Source organism: Malaclemys terrapin, chromosome 8 (genome assembly GCF_027887155.1).
Source record: "Malaclemys terrapin pileata isolate rMalTer1 chromosome 8, rMalTer1.hap1, whole genome shotgun sequence".
Taxonomy (NCBI): domain Eukaryota; kingdom Metazoa; phylum Chordata; order Testudines; family Emydidae; genus Malaclemys; species Malaclemys terrapin.
Window position 1 is genome coordinate 34430452 of NC_071512.1, and position 25989 is coordinate 34456440.

Below are 25989 nucleotides of genomic sequence, written 5' to 3' on the forward strand. Positions count from 1 at the left end.
GTAACTTGACAACAGCATCACTGTGTGAGAGGGAGCCCAGGTTGGTGGAACAGAGGTCTCAGCTGTCCCACAGTTCGTACTGCACCCCAGGAAAACCCATCTCTCACACACATCTTCTTCATCTAAGAAACTCCCTCTTCTGTTTTATATGTGGGCGAACTTTCCTGAGTCTTGTTGCAGGATAGTGCATGCCACATGGATTCCTTTAGTGTCTTGAAGTTTGTGTGCTCTTTTCCTCCATCATCCTTTTTGTGATTGGAAAATTTGCCTTGAGAGAAAGGAGAGAGTTTATGAAGACACTCAATGGATTGCGCCTTGGCTCTTTTGGGACAAGAGGAGATAGGTAACATAACTGGTGGAAATTCAAAAACATGACTGCATGTAAAAGGGTAAGAGCATATTGTGCATTCTGAAGCCTTGCTCTGGTCATATTGCTCATGTTTAGTGCCTTTAGCATCCTTACTAAGCTGAGATGAAATTCATTTTCAGTTAAAATTCTTTTGGCCCATGATCTACCACACTTGATATCATCAGGAAGATTTTCATCAGGTTACAGTCTTAGATACTTGTAATCTGCCATCTTTTATTTGCCTTTTCCACAAAGGTTGATTGTTTTTTCTCCTTATCCAGGTTGCCTATTGAATGCTTTCTTTGACAAGAAAAAGTTGTATTGATAAAAGGGGAAATACTGATAAAAACACACTTGCCTCCATATAAATTCAACCTTCTGCTCCCTAAATAGCAAGTCTTCCCTAGTTTCCCTCATACACATTTACAGTACACTTGTTACTACACTGCTATTCCATCCCAAGTGTAACTTAATTCCTAAATTGATTAGTTGCTTTGCTACTCATCTGATTTTTAAACAATGGGGACTAACTCAGGTGTGTCAAGCTTATACTAGATAAATATTTTAATAATTTCTCATTAGCTGCAACAATAGTGGTCTCATTAGTTGGCTTTGTAAATAATGGCATCATAGTGTCTCTCTAAAGTAAAATGCAATACAGGTCGCATCTTAATTCCTTTTTAATTCCATAGAGTTTCTTAGTGAGTTAGTTGCTTGTTGTAGGTTTAACAGTAAAAGGAATTCGGAGTGAGGGACATTCATGCTTGGCTCCTCTAAATGAAAGTGCATATTATCAATCTTTTGTTGTTAATTCTTGGATTGATGGTAAAGATTTTTATTATTCACATGATTTAAAATCTGGTTTTGGAGTAAATTATGACTTCACTTGTGAAAGAGAGGAGGTATTTTTTTTCCCTACTGTCTTATGATAACATTAAGGCTAGAAATCTTGAAATACTTATTAACAAACTCCACAGATGATGACTCATCTGTTGGTGATGCTACTTCCAAATCTTTAGTAGCTTGGGCTTCCTGTTGAAGACCCCTTCGGTTTCCAGTTTTCTCTTCACTGTAATCTGAGTTGAGGCTGTTGGTCTTCTCTCCCCCTCACCCCCCTAAAGGATATATTCAAATAGCTTTTGTGGTTTATTTATGTACATGCTTGTAGTAATGAGTAAAGGCTATATTAACTTTCTCTGTCTTAGTGAGATTGTATTGCTGGGATTGTTTTATTATCCATTTGTCTGGTCTGTCTTGCCAGGAATTTGATGGCTTTATTCCCAGATTCATAATGCATCCTCTTCCGTTTGCGAAGTGCACATTCTGCCTGGGCCTGGCTTACTTCTGAGAGTTTTGCATTAGAGGGGTCTTGTGATATTCCAATTATAGTGTTTCAGACAACTTTTCTCTAAGCTTCACAGGGTGGGTGGTGATCATCTGCGTGTAATACCTCCAATAACATATTTTGGGGTATTCTTCTTATAACAGCTTCAGTGCTTTACTTGCTTTTCATATTTCTTGCTAATGATTCAAATAACTCCTCAAGAAAACCTTTAAATGTTGTTTAGTGTAGGCTACTAATTCACTTTAAAGTGAAGATTTTACTGCAGTGGTTCTCAAACTTTTGTACTGGTGACCCCTTTCAAATAGCAAGCCTCTGAGTGTGACCCCCCCCCCCCATTATAAATTAAAAACACTTTTTAATATATTTAATACCATTATAAATGCTGGATGCAAAGCGGGGTTTGTGGTGGAGACTGACAGCTCGCGACCTCCCATGTAATAACCTCACGACCCCCTGAGGGGTCCTGACCCCCAATTTGAGAACCCCTGTATGAAGAAACACTGGTTAAAAACACTTACACATTTAGAAGTATGGAAATCAAAAGTAGACGAAAGGTAATATTCAAATATTCTCGTAGTTAACACAACCTTTAAATATTTCCAATTAAAAAAACCTCTTCCTGTGTTACAGATGTTAAAAATCAGGCCTGTAATTTGAACCCTGGTTCAACTTTATTTCTAGAGTACCTATTTGTTTCTCTGATCCATATTTTTAGTCATTAAACTCTTCCCCAACTCTTCCTCACCCTGTGCCATCCAGTTGATTAGATCCAACATTAGCATCGTTTAAAGTACATTTTACCGAAGTAATAGATAAACACAGTTCTCATGTTGTAAAGAACATGAAACAGATGTGTCAGTCTAGACCAGTGTTGTTCAAACCGTGGGTCGTGAGCCGGCACTGGGTCACCTTGCTCTGGTCAGCACCGCCGACTGGGATGTTAAAAGTCCTGTTGACGGTGCTGCCCAGCTAAGGCAGGCTAGTGCCTACCTTTTCCGACACCATGCTGCGCCCTGGAAGCGTCCAGCAACGGGTCCGGCTTCTGGGGGGGTCACGGAGCTCTGCGCACCAGCTCCACGTTCTCTTTGGCTAGAAACCTGGGCGGGGGGGCGGTGCCTGTGGGCGAGAGTCGCGCAAAGCTGCTTATGCCCCTGCGGCTTGGAGCCGGACCTGTTGCTGGCCGCTTCCAGGGCGCAGCGCGGTGCCAGGAAAGGCAGGAAGCCTGCCTGTGCACCCCGGCTGTGCCGCTGACTGGGAGTTGCCAGAGGTAAATCTGTGTCCCAATCTCCTGTCCCAGCCCCCCCAACCTGGAACCCCTTCTTGCACCCCAAACCCCACATCCCTGGCCCCACCCCAGAGCCTGCACCCCCAGCCAAACCCCCTGACTCCCTCCTGCACTCTGACCCAGCCCTGAGCCCCCCAAACCTGGAGCCCCCGCCCCTCCTGAGAGCCTGCACCGCCTTCCCTGAGCCCCTCCTGTGCCCCAACCCCTTGCCCCAGCCCTGAGCACCCCCAAACCAAATCCCTCCCACACCCCAGCCCCCTGCCCTAGCCCCATCCCAGAGCCTTCACCCAGAGCCCTGACCCCCTCCCACCCACCAAACCCCTCATCCCCAGCCCCGTGGGGTCATGGGCATCAACAAGTTTCTTCAACTGGGTCCCCAGAAAAAAAGTTTGAAAACCACTGGTCTAGACAGTTAATTGGCCAGGAGTTCACTTTTGATGTTCAGTGAAAGTCTTTGGTAAACTGTGATTTTGTTGCCAGTGTCAGATAAAATATATCAAAGTATCAGGAATAAGCTATTGAGGTTTCACCCCATAGACCTTTTTAGGTATTTCTAGGCTACCTGTTAAACCTTCTTGTGTCACTCACAAGAATAGAAATCACACCATGGGGCTCCTATCACTTCGAAATGGAAAATAAAAATAGCCTACTCTGGAATGACTTATGTTGAGTCTCTCTTAGAAGCTGACATTAACCCTTCTTGCCCTAATTCAGGGATTGTCAAACTTTTTTATAGCATGTATCACTACATCCTAACTGGGTTTTTTTTATAGACCATCTTGTAGTCTGCACAATTGTGAATATCTCCTCTCTTGCTTCTAACATCAGAACCCTGTGGTAATTACAGCAGTTTCAATGGGGAAGTAATGTTAGGGAAGTATTGAGTGATTTGTAGCTGTCTAAATGAAATTTAGCAGCTGAAAACGGAAAGCATAAGTGCAGAGTTAGTGGGCTGATTGGGCCATGATGGTGGAGAATGACCAAGAAAAGAACAGTGGAGGGAGATAAAAGGAAGAGCAGAGCTGTAAAATGGCAGAGGGGCAAACAAGTACTGGGTATTGAACATTGAAAAATAATCTCTTTGAATTATTGGGATTCTTCTATGGTTATCAAATTCTGATTATAATATGGGAAGAAATAGGATTGTCTTAAACTCCATTTATAGATGGATGTCTGCATCTGTTTTCCCATTGATTTGACCATCCAATATTAGTAGTCTCCTTCTGCAACCTTGTATTTACTACCTAAGTTAGCCCTTAGAACAAGCATGCTCTGTGTTAAGGTTTTAATTTGAGGGACAGGTGCAGAGTAATTCTCCTTGTTTTCTTATTATCCTTTCTTTCCTTCCTCCCACTACCACCTCTGTAACTCTGTTCTTTTAAAGCTATAGAAGACCTTATTCTTCCTGCCTAGTCACTTCTCAGGGCTACCACCTGGCCTGCCTATGTGAGTTCACTCAGCTCCCCATGAAATACTTATTCTCCTGCAGATACAACATGATTTACTTCACTCTCTTGCTGATTCCATTCCGGAGGGGAGCAAGTTGAGAACTGGAGAAACAGCTTGCTGAAAGAATGATTTAAAAGAAGCATATTTCTTGAAGGGAGGAGGTGGGAGTTTTGGTAATGTAAAGATCAGTATCTTCTATATATTTAGAACCTGAAGGATAAAACCATTGAACTTGATTCCGTAATACTGAACCCTTAAGAGCCTGTCTTCAGGATTCCATTTCTCCCTCCATCCGGGCCATTCAGGTTCCCTCAACTCTCAACCTTTATAGTAGTTATAAGTAAGACGAAGATTTTGTCATGGTTATTTTTAGTAAAAGTCATGGACAGGTCACGGGAAACAAAAATTCACAGAAGCCGTGCCCTGTCTGTGACTTTTGCTGCTGCGGCCCCATGGTCCCGTTCTCTCTCTCTCTCTCTCCTCCCCCTCCCCCCCCACACCTTTTGTGGTGGTTGGGGGCTGTGGGGTTCCCCCTCTGCCCATGGTGGCTGAGAACTGCAGGGTGACCATATTTCCCAAAGAGAAAACATGACATCCCAGCCGCTCGTCCAAGGCGTTCCTCTCCCCCTGCGCGAGGCTTTCATCTGTCGCTGGAACCCTGAGGAGGGCCCCTTCAGGAGTCTGTCACCTGTCGCTAGAACATTGCAGGGGGTCCCCTGTTGCTAGAACCCTGCCATGGCCCCGCTGGCTGCCAGCTCCAGAGTCCCGCAGTCCCTGGGGTTGAAGCAGAGAATGTCACGGAGGTCTTTGGAAGTGACTGATTCCGTGACTTCCATGACCTCCGTGACATAAACATAGTCTTAGTTATAAGCTGTTGCCATTTACATGTTCCTTCTCTCTTCCTTCCTCCCCAAAAAGGTCATTGAAGGCCTGCGTGTGTGCTGTTATCAATAGTTTTAACACAACTTAGTTTCTAGAGCAAGCTTTTTTGGAGTTCTGAGTAAAGAATGTGAGGAAAAACTTCAGATGAGATCACCTCTTCCAATGGTCTTGTCTGACTTGCCTCAAACTATTAAAATTAAACCTGGGGCATTTTGCCTGTGAGACTTCAAGCTGATTTGTTTTGGCAAATCAGGGTCAAAACCTTGCTTGTAATAGGTGGCTTTATTTAGGTGCAACAAGTACATAATGCAGTCATGTTGACTTTAATATAAATTTGGATTGGACAACTTTAATCTTTAAAAGCATTTGCCTTCTGGCTAAGAAAAACTTCAGTGCCCATTTTAGAATCTCATTGTTCGAGGTTTTTCTCAGTGCTCTGGCACCCCATTAGTGTTTCTTTTCATTGTATAACCAGATCCTTTTTTTCTTCACTAATAGGAATGGTGTTTCAGGGTTCGATACACTCTTGCTTTTTTTTTTAACATACCATTACTCAACAATTCAATTAAGATTGAAGAAAACACTTTTCATTTGTTAAACTAAATTTTGAAATATTAAATGACTTAAGGTGATCTGAGAATCTCGTGGCAGCTGCATATTCAGGTTTTCCGAAATACAGTTCGTACTCTCTGAATTTCTGGTTGGTAATAGGTGTGAAGACTTTTTTGGCGGTGCTGGCAATATTTTGTTTCACTCTTACTGTTGAGTTACTATCAATATAGTCTCTCTAATCTTGGTAGTCTGGTTTACCTTAATGAACTGAACTATAATTCTCTTTACAGTTTTCTGTGAAGATGAGAGAGGATCAAATCCCTAGTTTACCCACATGGTGTGGGAAGATGGTCTGTCATTGATTCATTTGGCTTCTTTTTCAGAGAGCAAAGGAGAGGAAAACATTACAGTAGCTACTCAGCGAGGTTTAAAACCTTAGTCATTTTTTGTTGGTAGCTAAATTTCACAGTTTCAATTAAAATAACCCCTAATTGGCTTTTCTCTTAGCTTCACTAACGTAAAAGCTGGCAAGATCTACCTATAGCTTCAGGAAATTTTTGTTCCAAATTTCTCCACTCTCTCAGGACTCTTGAATTTGTATCCTTGTCCCCTGGTAACCACATAATGTGGTTTCAGCATGTCTGTCAGAGTTCCATTGTTAATGTTCATACTAGTTAGTTTTTTTGTTTTGTTTTGCAGCAAAGGTTCTAATTTGCCTGTTCTGTTTAACTTGAACATATTATTAGACTTCTGGATTGTTCTCCAGAGGATCTAACTAACCTCAGAAATCGAACAACTGCTTTTAGTAGCTTTTTGCGCCATTGGATCTGGCATGAGCATTCCTAGTATGGTCTTCCATTCCACAGTTCTATTCTAAAAGTTGAAGGGGCTTCTTTACAAGGGATGTTTGCTTCTGTTGGGATTCCTGGGGGATGGAAAGGTAGCTGAGAAATCTGCAGATAATGTTGATTTCATGCCTAGACCTGTGGTATAACCTACCACCTCATACTGGGCGCTTTGCTTTTAGGCCAAAAACTCCTATTGGAATACAAATAAGACCCAGTATTTCCTGAGAAATTAGGTGGCAAATTCTGGACTCCATCCATTTGATGTTAGGGATTTCATACTGGGGTCCAAACAACTGGGTAAACTGCCATTAAAAGGCTTTGACATTCTTGCTGTTTTTCTTTCTGAAAATCATTCTAGCCTTTCTGAAGTGGGGCATCCATATCCCTGAGGATCTTGCCATTTCCACTTCAACTTCTGTACATGATGGATTGATTTAAATCACTTCGATATAAATTAGCAGATAGGAAACCTTGACTTAAAGAAAATTTAATTTTGTTTTGCATTTGTACTTTAATTCTTTTCCTAAAGAGATCTAGATTCTCATTGGTTGGTAACTATTAAAACATGTTTTGAAACTAAATTAGCTTTTACACTAAATAATATTGGTAAATATGGTACTACTTTTTGATAATCAGGAGGATACACTAATCAATACACATTTATTTAAGCAATTATATAGCTTAACATACATTTATTCAGAGTTTTAATTTTTACATTTGTTACAAAATGGTGGATAATTCATTTCCTATTAAATCATTTAATTTTTTTACTCTATTTGAATGAAGCTGCGTTTGGATGGAAATTGAAATTTAACTAAATGTAAAACCCAACATTTTAAATTTATTTTAAACTTCCTGGATAAGAGTGTTATCAAAATATATTTAGTATTTGAATCTGCTTTATTAAACATAGGAAGTATTATCTGTAGTTGGTGAATTGAACTGCTTATTTCTGTCCATGACATCCTTCAAGATTTTAGATCCAGTAGATCTCATTTCCTCCCACCTCATTTTTAGTCATAGATTAGAAGAGAAAAACAAGCTTTTCTGCTTTTTCGGCTCCCAATCCATTTCTTAATTTTGAGTGAACTGAACTAGTTGAATAAACCGAAATTAAGAGAATATTAGGAGTTGCCTACAGAAGAGGTTGCTGTTGTCAAATTCTGGTTCCATGTGCTTAGCCAATAAATTTCGCCAGTTTCAGGGTTTGACTTTCTTTAAAATATCAGCAGCAAACATGCACGATTTGATTTTCTTTAATCATTTTAATACATCATAGTAAATTTAGGACTTTGGCTCTCATCATTTCAGACTTAATTTTGAATTGGTTTATTTTAGCAAAATGTGTAAACATCTGATTTAAAATAAAAATCCTAGATTTTGGACTTCGATTTTTGGTTTATTTTATTTTGTTTTTTGTCTGCAGTGTCTCTATAACTTTGAGGCTTCACCCTTCTAGTCTAGTCTTCTGTGGGTTACCCATTAGGGTCTTGAGGGAATATAAATGCTTTAATTAGGCTTAGAGTGATTCTGAGCTACTTAAAGCACTTCCTGTCAGTGACAACATACTGCTTCTACAAGGCTGTCCATGATTACTGAGTTCTAATTGGAAATTGGCCTGGCCCTAGTTTCATTTCGTTAGCACATTTTTGCTGAGGGAGATGCATGTGGAAGCAATCTTATTGAAGAATAAGCAAGGAATGCTGATTATATTCCGTTTAACATTATGGTGTAGAGTTCAGAACTATTGACACAAATAGCTAGTACATTGGTGCTGGGAGCCTAAAGTGTTTAGTTGTTGGGTGGGAAGATGCAGTTTCCAAATGCATAGTGGTAAAAATGCTATACTTAAGTCTTTTTGCTTTCAACATAATTTTGTCCTCATCTTAGCCGATGTTTATAAGAAAGCATAAGTATGGAACAGTGGAGCCTGGCAATTGTTTGAGTAATAAGTCTCTTCTGAAAATTCCTTCCTTGAATTATGAAAACTCTTATTTTGCTGAGCTTTTACTGTTTATTCACTGCTAGTATCAAGTTATGCTGTTTAAAATCTAGGACTCACTGTTTCTGATGTATTTCCCAATGAATTTTGGTTTCATTACCAATCTTCCCTCACCTCGTTACAGTGGAATAAATAACTGGTCATTTAAGGCCAGAAACTAGATTGTTTGTTTTGTTTTTTTTTAATTTGCAACATAAATTAAAAAAAGTATGTCACTCCAATTTAAAACAAGTTTCCAGCAAGCATGAAACAAATCAAATAAATTACAGTACAGACCCGTTTACACGTGTAATCTGCTTCATGTGTGGTAGCGCCATGCCTCCCAGTGCTACCTATTTAACACGTGAGACTCGTTAACACGCGGTACAGGAACTTGCTATGTAGTGCTACAGATTTGCTCACTAGCTCATTGACACACAAATCGACAGGAAGTGCGGAGCGGAAACGTGTTGTACGTCTTTACCGCCGACCGGGGGATGACGTGTGTGTGTGTGTGTGTGTGCGCGCAGCAAAGTTAAAGCGCTGCTGCGACAAAGGACCATTCTGCGCTTTAAGGTCCCTGCCCCTTTTGCCCCCCCCCCCCCCCTCGGCCGCCGGCGGGAGGGGAGGACAAAGGGAGCAGCTGCCCCGGGATTGGTGATTTTAAAAGGGCATAGCATCGGTGTCCTGAGCCCCGGGCCCTTTAAATTACCACTGGAACCTGGGGCGGCGCGGACCAGGCGGCCAGGAAGGGCTGGCTGGGGGATGCTGACCCTTAGCCCTGCCCCTTCTGCCCGAGGCCCCACCACTTCCGGGTGCCAGAGCCACCCTGTACCGTACCGGTAAGTGTCCTGAGTTACTTTCACCCCTGTGTTGTAGTAATAGTAGTAGTAGTAGTAATGTTTTTATTAGATTACACATTTGACTTCATATTCTTGCAAAGCACCGTTAACAGATAGGCCTGCAGTATTTGGGACGCTGTGAATACATATGTAATCCTAGATAATTATACGTGTGGTGTGTATATATAGATATCTTAAGATATTTCAGCATGACCCTCTTAACCCACAGTCCATTAACACACAGTCGTGATGGCTTGACTCCCGACATCCACATGTAAACGGGTCTGTACTGTACCAGCCTCATCTAGAGTCCTTAGTATTTAGAAACCCTGAAAGAGAGGAAGGGATAAGATAAGTTGAGCTCCCCATAGAAACTTGTATGAGGAGAAGAGGAAGGGTAGTGAACAGGATTCCTGAATAGTGGGTTTGGTAGAGATGGAGAATTTGCTTTCTTAATTGTGAAAATTTGGTAAGTGGAATAGTTTGCACTAAGAAATCTGATACAGGTAAGTAGCAGAAATGTGAACTAATGACTAATAAACCTGTAGAAAGGGGTTTGTAAAGAAAAGACTTAAATTCTACAGTAGACTGATAAATGCACCAAATATTAAACTGACACTATTTTCTATGTCTTTCTAGCAATTATGAAATTTAAAACAGAACTGTCCTGTTTTTCCCCCATTTCAAATAGGAAGTAGAAACTAAAACTGTGTTAACTTAAATAAAACTGACAGGCATAATCTACAACTTTTAACAATAGCACAGCAGCTCTACTCTAGATCTCAAACAGTGAAGCCATTAATGAACGTATACCAGTACAAGAAAAGAGCTGCAAATAAAGCCTTGTAATAAGGTTCTTTTGTAGTATGTGAAGAAGTAGGCACTGTCGTGACTACTTACAAAGTGGGGGATAAGCTCTGCTTTCTATTATAATGGCATAAATCCAAAGTCAGTGGAGTTACTGAAAAAAGAATTTAACTGAATGTAGTTGATTTCAAATATTGAAAGAAAAATATGATTGCTGTGTCTGGTAAGCATTTGTTAGCTTCACCAAGTAAACTAATATTTGTGCTATGCAGTAGTTCTCTGTGAAATAGTTGTCCAGCATTGCCATTTTTGGACCAATAGTGAGGTGTAATATAGTATTTTTACTTTCTACATAGTTGAGTAATTTCCCTTACACATTGAATATCTAATCTGCTAGTATTGGTTCATTTAAATCTAGCATGTAGTATGCTTCTCGTGCACCTGGACATGTGCTTACTGAGAGCAGTGTGCCAGTAAAGTAGACATCACTAATGGCTGACAAAATTCCAGTCAGCTGCTTACTCACAACTGCCTGATATGTTTAGAGAATCTATTAGGTATTACCTGAATATTATGAAAGGAAGCATCTAAATGAATGAGGAAACATGAATGTGTTATCTTCAACTGTTACATAGAAGTTCAGAAATCCTTAGTGTGAGGGCTGGGTGCTGTGCTAGTTAGGATGATTTAAGCAGTTTTAGTTCTAACAGCTCACTTCTTTCATGGAGATCTGTTGGCTTCCACCATCTTTGTCTTCAGGTCAACAACTTTTTGATCACCTTATGCAGTCTATTGGGCTATCATGAAAAAGAGGAAATAAGAATCTAGAAAGACTTCAGAAATTCACTGACCATTTCTTTGTTTAATCTAGACTTCTCGAGTTTGAAATTCAAAGATAGTGGTTAACTGTAAAACAGGCATATCAACAATTTTTTCCTGGATGGGTCAGTCTGTCTTCATTCTCCATATTAGCAAGCAACTGGCTGTGATTCAGAGGCACGCTGGTGGTTTGCTACTGTGTCAGCAATTTTTGTTAGGCCTAGGGTTACCATACGTCCGGTTTTTCCCGGACATGTCTGGCTTTTCAGCAATCAAACCCCCGTCCGGGGGGAATTGCCAAAAAGCCGAACATGTCCGGGGAAAAATACCAGCCGGGCACTTCCTCTCCTGCGGCTGCTCTGCTCCTCTCCTGAATCAGACTTCTGCTCTGTTTAAGAGCCAAGCTGCCTGAGCCAGCGCTACCGGCTTCGGGCAGCCCCCGTGCCTCCGGACCCTGCGCCGCCGGAGCAGAGCAGCTGGAGCCGGGGAGGAGAAGTGCCCAGCCGGCGGATGGGGTCCGGAGGCATAGGGGCTGCCCGAAGCCCGAGTGCTACCGGCTTCATGGTTTGCTGGGCAGCCTCCAGGCCCTGCACCCCTGGCTGGGCGCTTCCCCTCCTGGGCTCCAGCTGCGCTGGGGAAGCGCCGGCCAAGGGCACAGGGTCTGGAGGCTGCCCGGCAAACCGTAAAGCTGGTAGCGCTCGGGCAGCCCTTTTCGCGTGGCTGGGAGGGAGGAGGGGGAGTTAGGGCGGGGACTTTGGGGAAAGGGCGGAGTTGGGGTGGGAAAGGGGTGGGGACAGGGCCCATGTCCTCTTTTTTTTATTTTTTGAATATGGTAACCCTAGTTAGGCCTGACATATTCATCAAACCTAACATGCTGTTGTCATGAGATATACCCAAAGAGTGGCATGTAATATGTCATTGGAAAACTAACACTGATCATAATATTCTTGTGTGAGGTATGCACAGGCTGTATACCCATAATTTTTAGTATGTGCTAGAATTAATTTCTTTAAAATGTGTTTTTGAAGTCATGCAGAAGCCCAATCAGCCTTAGACAAAGGAATGTGTACTTGTTAGTCTGACTAGCCTGATAGTCAGGCAGAGACAATTAAGGCATATTTACATAAAAGGTAAACGAAGACATTAACTTGGAGAGTTGGGGAGAGAGTCTCTTAAATACAGGGGTCTGAACCTTAAATAAGTAAATGAATCAACTGATACGCAATATTACTGTGTTACAAAAGCGTATCAAGTCAGGTCTTTTATGAAAGCTGATGGGACACTGATCAATATTATTTTAAAATGCTTGTATTAACACTATATGAGGAATTGTGGATACTCACTGCTATTATGCTTTAAAGTCTGTGAATGAACACACAGAGAAACTGGTTTTCCCCCAGACAGGATGGAAGGCAGCTATCTACTTGTCTCCAGTGAAATTAAGCAAGGTGTGTCTAAAAACAATAGACTGAATTTCAAACTGAGGGCTTGAAAATAAAGCTCTCAATTACTAATTAATTACTTCGCAAATTGCAAGGATATAGAACTTTGCAGGTGACTTGAGCAAATAATTCATCCACCTGGGAGAAATGGACCCTTCTTCTGAGGGTATTCTAGTTTGCTTCCCAACAGGTGGAGGCAGTTGGGTTTAAGCATCTTATTTCCTGTGCCCATACAAAAGACAAGGGGTTATTACCTTTAGTATCCAGTTCTGTTTGACTATGGATGCCTTCAGCATGGCTGTTCTCAATCTTCTCCATGAACTTAAAGGTCAACTTAAAAGTGAGAGATCATCCAAATGACCTCAGACTTTCCTCTCAAATCTGGTGTGTTAATCTTATGCAAACAGACAGGGTTTCTTGGGAGCAGGACATTTCCTGTTTAGCATCTCAGTATCTCAGGGAGAAACTCTGACCTAGAAAATTTGTGTGGAAATACCTGTTAAAAAGAGATGGTGGTTATAAAGACTGAGTTGGTATAAAAGTAACTCATAAAAGGAGATCATCATGGTCATGCTTTTGCAGACTATGGTGCGTCTATGCTTGTCAGGTCAAAGATGAAAGACCTGCCACATCTTGTTCAGCATATGCTCTCTGCAGTCTAGCCTATTCATATGCCTGGCTATAGCCTTCCTGAAGCTCTAGGTCTTGGTGTTTGGTTTTGAGCCTAGATGAATGAGACTGACAATTTTATCAAGGTCACTATCCCCTTATTTCCAGGATTCACTGCTGCTGTACTGCCAATTTGGGTATGTCTACATTGCAATTAAACGCCAATGGCAGCTGATTTGGGCCAAAGGGCTGTTTTAATTGCAGTGTCCCAGAGACCAGGCTCCAGCAAGAGAGAACTTTTACACTGCAATTAAACCACCCCTTACCCTGAATCAGCTGACACAGGCCAGTTGTGGGTTTTCAATTGTAATGTAGATATACCCTGAACAGCCCAGAGCTATATGTTCCTCAGAGCCTTATTTTTAAACTAGGTGTGCTTTTCTCTACCTGCCACCCTTTAAGCCTATTGTGGCTACCATCTTCTTAGAGTTCTGAAATCTAAAGACTGTTGCTAATAATGATGAAGACTATCCACAGGGTGAGTGAATTAGCAACCCTTTTCTGTCTACTCTTGGTCTTTTTTTAATCATCATAAGGTGTGCCTTAGAACTATACCTGCCTTCTTCCTCAGGAAATACATCCCTCCATCTTATCTATATCATTATTTTGGCATATTCCTTATCCTTAAATCTTAGTTTTAAAATAGTCCAAATAGAACTTTAGATGTGAAGGAAAATCTGCAGACTCCTAAAGTATCTGGAAAGTATTGGACCACCTTTGCCACTTACCAAATGTAAGGGGCCTGTACCTTTTATTAGGAGGCTGTGTGCTCAAGCTGAGAGAGAATCCTCAATACACTTAGTTTTAAAATAGTGTAGCAGTTGTAACAATTGAAGTTCAGACTGAGTAATTAGGTTGGACTTCTCAGATTTATATTCTTGATTTATAATACAGAATTAATAGTTCCTGCCTGTAAAGAATTATGACCTTTTCAGTGTTTATGATCCTTCTTGATGAATGAACTCTTACTTGCTGACTTCTTTTAGAAGACTAAGCTGCATTGAATTGGTATAAAACAATTGCACATGTCCTACATGACCAAGTGAGTATGTTGATCCTAGCTTACAGGATGGAAAATGTGGGGAGGAAAACAGTTTTTCTTTAGTTGTTGACTTTGAAAAAGAATCTTAAGTACTCAATTAGTAAAATGCATGTGAAGAAAAATGTCTGAAAAGTTAAGGTCAAAGCAAACTTGAACTGATTTAAAAGTGACCTACAAAGAATTTTTTTAAATGGGAGTGTACTCATTGGTGCTTCTGTATGCTATATAAAGAGGGCCTGAAAGTTTTTATAAAAAATTTTGGTATTCAGGAATGTCAGCTGGTTTTGCTGACAGATCTACTGGAAGTCTCAAGATGTGAATGAAGGGTCATTTTTCCAAAATGCTATTTAATAATTAAATTAATAATTAAAGTTAAATAGTCCAACTAAAACGCCTTTGTTTGCAGTGTTGTAGCTATGTTGGTGCCAGAACATGAGACACACATGGTAGGTGAGGTCATATCCTATTCTTTTTGTTCAGAAGAAGAGCAACTTTTTGGAGCCCAAAAGCATCTCTCTCTCACCAACAGAAGTTGGTTCAATAAAAGATATTTCATCCACTTTGTCTCTGCAAAACTGCCTTGTTTTAATTGCTCAACTTTCACTTTTTTTTCTCTCTTGCAATATCACTTCAGTAGTTCTCAAGTCATCTCTGTTCACATGGAAAACTCGGGTCCTGTCTGGAAGGCTAAGGCAGGAGAAAGCTTCAGTTTTTAGATTTTTTTATACATCAGAAAGAATAGAAGAGGCCACAAGTAGTTATTTGTAGCTTTCCCTACCCTTCCACAATATTGATGGTTGCCTTTAACTGTAAAAAAAAAAAAAAAAATGTGCTTAATGCCCCAAGTAAGTTATTTTTTTGCTGAATTCATCTAACAGTGTATTCTGTGCATATTTTAATTGGTGATAAAGGCCTGGGGAAGGAGCTTTTAATGTTAAGGATTGTGTTGAATGTACCCCACCTCCTGTTTGTTGGGGTATTTCAGCACATTATCAGATTTGCCTCAATTTTCAAATCACTTTTGCAGTTCTCTTTTTAAGGTGTTAATCAAGAATTTCTGGCCAGAGATTCGGTGTTCTGCAGTATTTTTGTCAAAATTACTATGAACAGCATTAATCATATTGTGCATAACATTCCTTAATTATTACTAATTGCATATAGGAGGACTTAAATGGAAATATCTTTATTGATTTAGATTAAACGTTATGCAGTTTTTTGAAGGCTGAAAGGAATTTAGGGGGTTGTTAGCCAGCTATAGTAAACATTTTGATATTCTGCATTTTTAAAAAGTAGTTATTTTATTCATTGTTTTGCATATACAAACCTTTCTTTAAGGAAATGTTCTCCTATCGTAAATGTAGCTACAATTAAACTATTTAGATTTTGTTTGCAAATTAAGTAAACTTTATCTGTCATTTTAAGTTTGCTTGATTTAGTTCTTGACACTAAATTTCTTTAAAAGTACATAAGTTAACATCCGCCAATTCTGAATCTCTTTAAACGATGAAAGAAAAGCATCTTTGTTGATTTAATAATCAGTGTTTGAGAATATCACTACAAGTAACCTGTACTGAGAACTGGACTGGATAACTCAAGACAGTGATAATGGGCTATGGAACTTTTTCTTTGAGGTCAGCAACTCATATCTGGTTCTGTTTGGTGATAATTCAAAGTTGAGACCAAACCACCAACACATACTATCTTTAAATGATTTGGGTTGCTTGTCCTTATTGAGTTTATAAGGCCCTGTCTGAATTACCCACCACCCCAATTGGCACCATTGATTGTTGATTGTGGCAGGAGAGAGTCCAAGGACTGAACAAGAATAGGGAAGGAACTATTCTCTCAACCTTTGTAGATGGCTACTCCAAGGTCGTGGTTGAGGCATACTGTCAGTGATGTGTGGAAGGTATTGCTGTACATTAAATAGATGAGTACAAAGGGTTCAGTCTCCAGAGCCATTAATCTGTCACCTTTCATGAGCAATAACTCATATTCCCTCTGCAAGAAACTTTCTAGACTCAATAAAGAATCAGTCTGCATGAAGAGTTCAGATACTCAGACTTTTTCAGTCCATAAAGTGTAATTTAAAGCAACATATTGGTGTACAGTAAACAGACTGACCGAAACGTCACTATTGAGATTTCTAAGCAGTTTGCTTTGAAGTGGTGTGACTCTTTCGAACACCGTTGGTATGACTACTAATTTTACATTACCATAAAACTGGACATTTCTAGATATTTGTTTGAGAAGGCAGGAAAAAAGAGGCAAATTCAGTTTTACGATATACACAGTTTTAATAACAAAATCTTTCTGTACACTGCACTTCAATTTACTCCATTTTGTATTTTCACCCCCGCCAGAAAATGGCTCTTAAACATGACTTGAATACAATGCATTCAGGACTCTGCTTTTTAATCTCTGGTCTCAATGTTGGTAGAAAAAGTTCACTAATGTTTTAAAATCTGTGTGGTGGGTGTTTGTGTGTGTGGTTTCTTTCATGATGGTAAAAAAAAAAAAAAAAATTAGTTGAAAGTGTAGGAGATGGAGCCTTTCATATGCTTGCTTCACAGATCTGAAAGCTTGTTGTTTTGACCTTATTAGATAGTATGAATTTACCTATCTTAGATAGTAGATATGATTTGATTAGATCCTAGTACCTTTCCCTAGTACTTCTTTCTAAAAAAGGTGTTTAATACAAAATATGAAATGCATGATCCCTAACTTGACTACACAATGGCCTTTAACTGTACCACTAGCAGTCAGTGGATGATTGTTTAAAAGAAAAAAACTGACAGCCTCAGTTTATGGATAAACCTCAGTTCCAGTTGTGGAAAGGGGAATTGACATGAATTGGCACAACTAATAAACCTCACTGGATTTTGTTTTATCTGTGGGAGAAGGAAGATTCCATCCCTCTCTGAAGCGTCATTATTATGTGGAAATCCACTTCTGTGGAAGATGAAATCTAGTTTTCCTAATTGATTAAAAAACTCATGTGTTTCGATTAATGTAAACTACTCAAATTACAAAATTCAATCAACTTTCATTTCATTAAACTAGTACAAAAATTAACTTAGGCACATTAGGAGACAAGTGTTAGTGCAGATTTCTGTCTTTAAAAACCAAGTTGATACTTCTGCTCTCAAGTGTTGGCAATAGGTGACTGTCTTCAAAGGGCTGTAGCTCGATGTGGACACAAACACTTGGATTTTCACATAAACTAGTTTGTCACTGAAAACTAGCTTAATTCCCCCAATGGTTGTGGGCCCGGGTAGCCTTGCATCTGATAAGTGTTAACCTCCTGTTGATTGAGCACTATCAAGTAGTACAGGAACAAGACTTGACTCACCCAATGCCTTATCAGGCAGTTCTTCAAAGTTAAAAATAAGTGAGGAAAAAATCCATCATTGCAGAGAAATTACTAGAGATGGGAGAGCTTGTTCTTCCTTATTTCTGGTCCACTCAAGTACTATGATTTAAACTGGTTCCAGGTGTTCAGTTCAAATATTACTGAGACTGAAGGTGTGGGGGATTGGGGTGGGAGGAATGAGCAAATTGGGTGGCGAATGGAGCAGAGGGTGAGTGGTCTTAAGAGAATGCTCTGGAGAATGACAAGCAATTCTTAAACTGTCTACTCACGTTACTTGTGTGTGTAAAAGTGCTAAGCGCCCAGAATTCCAAGTAAACGTGACAGGAGCTGTGACTGCGTGCAGTGCATCTGAACATAGACTCAGTAACCAAAAGATGGAATGTAGATTGTGGTCATTACTCCTGCTACTGGAACACAAGTTAAACCAACCACCTTGGCTTGCACTCACTAAGAAACACAAGAAATAAGTGTTTGCCAAATGAAAGAAGATTATTGTGGTGATGGAGCCACAAACAATTGAGAATGGAAAACAATTTTAAAAAGTCACTTGGAATTGCTCCTTCTAATGAGTTCTTGCATAGGACACTGGCATAGCTCGCTTCTTACTGCTTCTTATTAGAGAAACCTGGTTAAATTTTCATTGCCAGCATTTGACATCATCTAGATTATATGATGCCTGCTACATTGGATGTACACCTCTACCCTGATATAATGCGACCCAATATAACACAAATTTGGATTTAACGTGGTAAAGCAGTGCTCTGGGGGGGGGGGGGGGGGGAGCTGCGCACTCCGGTAGATCAAAGCAAGTTCGATATAATGCAGTTTCACCTATAACACAGTAAGATTTTTTGGCTCCCGAGGACAGCATTCTATTGGGGTAGAGGTGTAATATTCACTGCTTGGGTCTAATGTGTGAACGTCCAATAGTCGTTCACTGAATATTGGGTGTTGACTTCTCAAGTCAAAGGCTAAATGCTGCTAGGGAGTGGCAATTATGTTCTGAGGCTGTTGGGAGATCACTTTGTTTAAGATGGGTCATGCAGAGGCTGTTAAATCTTATCTTGCCTCCACAGATTACATGTCATTAGATTGTGTGTGTGCTTTACTGCTTTACCATCTGTAGCCAAGGCTGAGCCTAGAGTACTGGTTCAAAAGGAGGGTGGGTGCATTGGCTGAAAGCTGATTCCTGGAGGTCTGAGGGAGGGGAGAGTGCTGAAATTCTAGAGAGGATAATGGTTACTAATGGTTGGGGGCAAACAGTGTTCTGTTGGTTTTTGGAGCATGGCAAACAAGTGGAATGGGTTTAGACATAGCCCTGTTGACAAGGGAGGCTGGAAGCCTAGTAGCCTTCCTTAATCATGACTGTAAACTATGCTAAAAATGACTGCTAATAAGGGCTCTTGTGTAGGATTGCAAATGCAACACAGCCATGTATTCCTAGGGGTAGTATGACAGCCATAGTCCCACCCACTACTTCCTTCTCCACACTGGAGTGAAGTATTTCAAGTGACTTTTGGACCATGCTACAACAGTAGGATCTTATTGGATAAGGAGACGACATACGCTTGTGTTAGGGGCTGGGTGCAGCAGAAATTAGCCCTGCCTTCCTGCGTGGGGATACCATAGCAAAAGCATTTGACTACCCACCACTGCTGTAATGATTCTAATTCCTGAGCACATCTGTTTGCACCTACGGGTGCACTTGCAAAGACTTTTCTGAAAGCTAGCGCTTCAAGGGCTTGATCCTGCCCGCTAATACCCAATAATTTACACCAGTATAGCTAGTAAAGCTATTGTGCTTTCACATACATGCTCAGATTTTTATCAAGATATGAAATGATGCCCGCTCACATATCGGAGGGGAAGACTGAAGCTTAGATGTAAACGAAGGGCCATGAGCACTTAATATTTTAATAAGATTTATTTAATCTTTTATTACAAGTAGCTCAATATACTTGGTGCCAGTAAATCTACTTTTTCAACTTTGATCTGGCCTCTCACTGCATGTGGGATTTAATCATGTGAACATCCCCTTCTCTTCCTCCTCCTACCACTTCCTCTGTCTGCATAGAAGGTACTCTATATGGCTGAAAGTAGTTGTGATAGTTGTAATGCAAGATAATCAGTCTATATTTGGATTCTAACAGCAAATGGGTTCATTAAAAAAAATTATAGGAAACTAGTCTTTACTGAATGCACTTGCCTTAATAGAATACAAAATCATGGAGAATAAGAAAATGTATATATTTTTTTCTTGCTAATTTATGACACTGCAGTTTCATGTAACATAAAGGGGATAGGAAGCATGTGGATAGCATAAGAGTAATTTAAAAATATTTATGAAAAATTATCTGAAGCCCCATGTATTTATCTGAGACCTATTCCTTTCACAATAAAACATCACAATGTTGTATAATTGTACCCTAAATACATACGTACGTGTGTGTGTGTGTGTGTGTGTGTGTGTGTGTGTGTGTGTAAACATAATGCTGAGTGATAGTCACTGCACAAGTCTGTTTGCTTATCTGTTGTAAAAGTTTTTAGAAGTTTGGTACAACACATAATTAACATACCTTGAATAAATCAGTAATTACAGTATGTCAACACTGAGGAATTGTTTTCTCCAGTTGTGTGCTGCTGCCAATTGTCGAACGCTGCAGCATTTGACACAGAACACATTTTAAATATATATACATATTTATATATATATAAATCCCTCCCTCCTCTTCTCCCCCCCCCCCCCCCCCCCCCCGGTCTAGTAACTTTGGTTAAAGTTTACAATATTTGAGCAATTTTCTTAAAAATATTGTAATTTTATATTTATTTGTGGTGTCTGATACCACTGTGGCTGCATAGATCTCCAAATATTTACATGTAATTTCATAATAGTGTTTATAGCACATGCTACTTCTGGATAAAAGAAAATGAGTTTCCAAGGTGAGTAATTTTATTTAAAAAAAAAAAAAAAATGCAAATAGCATACGACGTTAAATTCAATCTCATATCACTGAAGAATAAAATGAAACATTTTTCAATTAAATACTTTCTAAGCTAATTATAATTTTATCAACTGAACAATTAAATAAAAAAGTTTAACTACTTTGACTTTGGGAAGATTGGGGGTTTCACAAGAATAGGATAAGTGAAAGCTTATATTGCAGGGGCTAATTCTGTCTCCAGAGAAACCAGTCGCGTTAGTGCATGAAAATAGCTTCTAGGCAAGATGAAGAAACTGCTATGGGGAGGAGAGGAGAGGCTTCTTCCCTCCCTAGTCCCTTTTTACCCCAAAATTGATATTTACTTTTAATTAAAATTTGCATTCAGGGTATTTACACACGAGAAGCTGTTGAAATATCCTTCATTCATAGTCCCAAATAATTTGCCTAAATTATTTGAAAAGCTATGCCAATTATCAAGTCAAACCAGAGGTCTAATAAGAGTTAAACACATTTAATACTTAGAATTGATTGCATTGTATCAAGCCTTCCTACATAAGCACTTGAGTACTTTGTAAGCATTTGGAGAGTCAGTTTGTAACTGTATAAAACTGCTGTGTTGCAAATTTGCTGTGAGCTTTAGCAAAGATACATTTAGGCAAGGCTGACTATGGATATGGAGGTAGGAAAACAGTATTTAAAATCACCAGTCTCAATACACTTGAAAAATCCCTTTCCCATTCTTCTCCGATTGTAGATTTTAGAGTCAGATTATCACAAAAGGAAAATCTTCCTGTAAGTCTACCTTGAAAAGTGAACCGAGCCAACTGGAATGTTTGTGATCACATAGCTACAGTGGAACAAATGTAATGCATGTTCCCTCACAGATCTGTGTGCATCTATCTAGATTCCTTTCATCCAGACTATTTTCATTAGAAAAAGTAGACTATGGAGACTTAAGTATAAATGTTTACACATAGTCATATAATTACATAACATGAAACATTTTACATGTTTTGAGGTGAGCATCTTTTTGACTTTCAAACATTGAGTGCAAATTTAATGTAATCATTGCTTTAACACTGAAAATATGGTTTTATTTAAAAAAAAAAAACTCTAAAATACTGCACCACTTCAAAAACAATGCTTCCATTAAATAGTTTGGAAAATTAGGGTTTATGTCAACATTTGTAAAAATTAGAATCATATGCAAGTCCCCATCAATTTTAAAATAGATTACTTATCTGATTTAATTTTTGATGACTTGTAGATATTATACTTCACATTCTTTATATGGCAGCTGCTGACACTTGCACTGTCCATAGCCATTAATGATGATGAAAGGTCCTTCATGGGTGGGTTCATATTCATTATATGGTCCTTGGTCTGACATGTTTGACATATGTAGCCGTGTTTGGGATCGGAGTTGCCTGTGGTTTTGAATCATTGAACACTGCCTCATTCTTCTTAATGTGGGAGGGCAGCATTTTCTGGAGATGAACACTATAAAAATGATAAAAAAGAAAGAAAATAATAAAGCCATTGTTCCTGTAATTACCCGTTGAGTGAAGATGGCATTGTTTGGTTCAGTGAAATGTTCTTCAGTAGTAACGACTATGCCTGCAGTAGTTGGAATTTCTTTGTCTCCCATATGGAAATTTGATGAGCTTATTCTTTTTGTATACTCAGTAGTTGGAGAGCTGTAACTTGTAACCATGGATGTAACAATAGTTGATAAATTCCAGCAAAGCTGAAAACCGTAAACTGCATCTAGAATATCCTCTCCTTGGGTGTGGTCTGGGCTGTGGCATAGTATGGAGTGCTCCCACCGACCTTGAAAACCACTCAGCCATGTGGCTAATTCACATATCTTTGGACTGCATTCCCACAGATTGCTGGAGAGGCCCACTGTAGTTATGGATGTAAGTGAATTTAAGATCTTGGAATCCAGAGTGGTTAGCTTGTTGTTATCCATTAGGAGTATTTTAAGATTAGGCATAGTTTCAAAAACTGTCAAATCAATGGCTTTGATTTCATTTCCAGTCAAATCTAGCTTTTCTAAGGTGCCCCAGGTCCACTCCATCCCACATGTCAAGTTGCTAATTTTGTTCCACTGCAAGAAGAGCGTGTGCAGACTGCTTAGCCGTAGGAAATGAGCAAAATTAATCTTTGTCAGCTGGTTGTGCTCTAGGTGAAGCTCCCTCAGTTTGATTAATCCTGCAAATCCATTGCGAGCCAAACTTCGCAAGCGATTTGTGCTCAAATCCAGAAACTCCAGACTACGACAGTCCCAGAAAAGGCGGACTGGGATAGTCCGCAGGGAGTTGGAACGTAAATGCAAGGTCTGCAGTTTGCGAAGTCCATAAAACAACTCAGGATGCAGAGAGGATAACTGATTAAAAGAGAGGTCCAAATTTTGCAGGTTCAGCAATTGGCTAAAAGTTGTGTTTGGCAAATAAAAGATTTTGTTTGAACTTAGGATTAATTCCTTAAGTTTATATAGTCCTTGAAAAGAATCTTCTCTTACTGTTGCAATTTGATTATGATCTAAGTGAAGCCAAGTAAGTTGACTGAAGCTTGCAAATTGATCCCTTTCAAGTTCAGAAATATAATTGTGCCTCAGTGACAAACCTAGAGAGCCCTTGTCAGTGGTGTTTGGCACTGAGTGAAACCCCTGAGAGTCACAGTAAAAGAGCAGCTTCTCACAGCGACATTTTGGTGGACAAGCCATGCCCAAGGCAGGCAGCAATTTTAAAACCATACTCATTGCATATAGTGCTGCCAGCATAGGAGCCCCTAATGGCCACTTGAAATGTAAGCCTGCAGAATATAATTTAGGGAAACAACAAGATAGGATATTCTTATCAGATCATGTACACTTAGAACATTATGGTGAAAGATTTCACTGCAGATTACTTTCATGCATCTCTAAAAAGCTACTTCGGAATTTAAGAACTAACTTACTGAATACAGAGTACTTAAAGATTTGTATCAAGGATAATATTTATCTACATTATTGAAGATTACAAGTGACAATGTGAACAAGCCTTTAAAAGGCTTCAGTTCAGAAAATCTGTTTTTAGTATCTGTTTTTCTGAAGCATAACTATTTTTCATCATAAAAGGTATATATAAATGTGTAAACTTACCCATTCTTTCGAGTACATTGGAGGTTGCATTCAGTCGTAGTTTTAGACTCAACGCAGTGAGTCTGTAAAAGGCTCTAATGTAAGACAGCCTTTGAATAATTTACTGTTTTCTAGTGTCCTTCGATATTAGTGTAAGACTGAATCCACCATACTCTCTCAAAATACTCCTTTTAAATTCGTTGGCTTGATTTCATGTGACAGGTCTGTAATTGTGGAATCAATGCTGAATATAAGTTGTTGTTGTTTTTCCTCCTCCTGTGACTGCTCAGTGGTTTAATTGAAGCTCACCTTCTTTTTCCGCGGCTGTGGGTTCTTTTAGTCTTAACTTGTTGATGGCAGATGGGTGGCTTATTGCTGAGAGAAGCTCCTGTAGTAGCATGAGTGCATTTACTGAAAAGCTTTTCAGGGAAACGGTACAAGAATGGATTTGCTTATGCACTGCGACCACACAGAACTGTATATAGGCTGACGTCACCTAGTGACGTTCCTTTTGTTTGGGTTTTCCAGAAGCTTTTCTGTTTTAAAGCATTATGGTGCATACTGTGATCCTGTTAAACTACTGATAGAGGGGAAAAATCAACTGTAAGGAACACTTCATCCATACGATTCAAGGAGTAAGAATGATTTGTAATGTTTTTTCTATAGTACATTTTGCTTGCTATCTTCAGACAGCCTCAAGCAGTGTACAGCTAGAATTGTGAAGGGTCTTTTAATGCTGGCTCTTGCTCATTTTGAATTGTATTTTCTTGCACATAAAGAACTTTTTAATAGGGAATGCGCACATACTGTTTGAGTAGTAATAGGAGAATGCTGATTAGCACCAACTGGTACAGTGAAGTGAATTATCTGGCATTTTAGAGCTGTATACCACTACATTCCTTCTTTGTCTTTAGAATGAACAAGGAGGAAAACATTTTTGCTTAGATATTGTTAGCTTCACTTCCCCATATTCCAGGTTGTTCACATCTCCAAAGTAACAAAGAAAATAATAAACTTACCATTAAGAATGACAAATCTCTGAAAAAATAAAACTTTATCTTCAAGTGTGTGAAATTTTGTTTTCCTTAAAATCAAATGAGATTCTCCCCACTTTCAAAATCATATTTTTCTCAATTTTAACAAAACTGCAGATGATTGTTGTTGTTTCTGGGGATTGGGCAGAGGTAATGTTGTGTACTCTGCATTCAGGCTGGGGCTCAAATCCCGTTTGAGGTGGTGAGGAGTTTGATGGTTCGCTTCAGTCACTAGTAAGCTTTTTTTTTTTTTTCTTCTGTGATTAGAAGTTCACATTAGTTTTGCTGGGAATCTGTGCAACAGAACGTCCAGGCCTGAACAACAGTGATGTTGCATGTTTAGAATTAAGATGCACTGGTAGAACTGTGTTCTTGGGAAAGCTTGTAAAGCTGTCTGCCTGCACAGTCGCTGATCAGTCAGTGTCTCTCATCAAGAGCTCACACATTCAACCAGATTTAGAGAAACTATACTCTTGACTAGCTGTATGCACCTAGGGCACACAAAATTACCACTTATTTTCAATGATTAACTGATAATACAGGGTAAATGAGCTGCTGAATTTTCATGGCTATTTTTTGGTAAGGCTGCTTTAACCCGGATAATTTTGTTTTTAACTTTCCTCTTCTGTTTCCTTGAGTATGCTATCTCTTTTTTTAAATTCCTTTACCCTGTGACTTGGAGCTATAATGCAGTGAGGTGCATTTTAAACTGTTACAACAGCCTATTCATTTTGAGCCCCACACAGTGACATGGAAATGTCTTCAATGCATGGGCTGCAGAGAAGGAAAACCTTTCATGTTAATGTAAGACGGCCTTAAGGGACTTTCATAATGATAGGGAAGGTGCGAAACTCAAATGCAGGACTTATAAACAAAAAAATTCTTTCCACACTTCAGAAAGCAGTAACCCTGATTATAAAGTGTTTTGTGTTTAAACAAAGCTATGTGCCTTCTTTCCTTAACTCTTCATTTTCTTTGATCCTGTAGTGAAGTTGTCATTTTGTGGCGAACTGTTCTGCTCTAAACAGAGCTATGACTTCATTGAGGCATCAAGTAGAAGTTTGGGTGTGAGAGAGAGCCATATGAATACTAATTGACCATAATAAAGAAAATTAAAGCATGCTGGTTGTGTATTAAATTACACTAAGTATTTCCAAGTTTGCTCTAGTCCAGTGTTTCTCAAATGCGGCCACTAGAGCCTTTC

The 25989-nt window shown here is 39.4% G+C and overlaps 2 protein-coding genes and 1 long non-coding RNA gene across 4 annotated transcripts in view; 1 reads left to right on the forward strand and 2 right to left on the reverse strand.

Moving 5' to 3' along the window:
• Positions 1-25989, forward strand: part of CTNNA1 (catenin alpha 1) — a 222978-nt gene that overhangs the window by 95612 nt on the left and 101377 nt on the right. The gene's annotated exons all lie outside the window — the stretch shown is intronic.
• On the reverse strand, positions 9281-20347 carry LOC128842495 (uncharacterized). Its single transcript, XR_008446012.1, has 3 exons — positions 20262-20347; positions 12856-13097; positions 9281-9862 (listed from the first exon to the last, which is right to left on the reverse strand). It is a non-coding gene; the product is annotated as an uncharacterized LOC128842495 (long non-coding RNA).
• LRRTM2 (leucine rich repeat transmembrane neuronal 2) lies at positions 20645-24145 on the reverse strand. 2 transcript variants are annotated; one of them, XM_054038542.1, is made up of 2 exons: positions 23773-24145; positions 20645-23444 (listed from the first exon to the last, which is right to left on the reverse strand). In XM_054038542.1, exons 1-2 carry the CDS (start codon positions 23774-23776, stop codon positions 21898-21900), a joined length of 1551 nt encoding a protein of 516 aa, XP_053894517.1. In that variant the 5' UTR covers positions 23777-24145; the 3' UTR covers positions 20645-21897. The 2 variants fall into 2 exon arrangements, 1 of the variants encoding a protein (XP_053894517.1); XR_008446011.1 differs by having other exon boundaries at positions 22044-22127.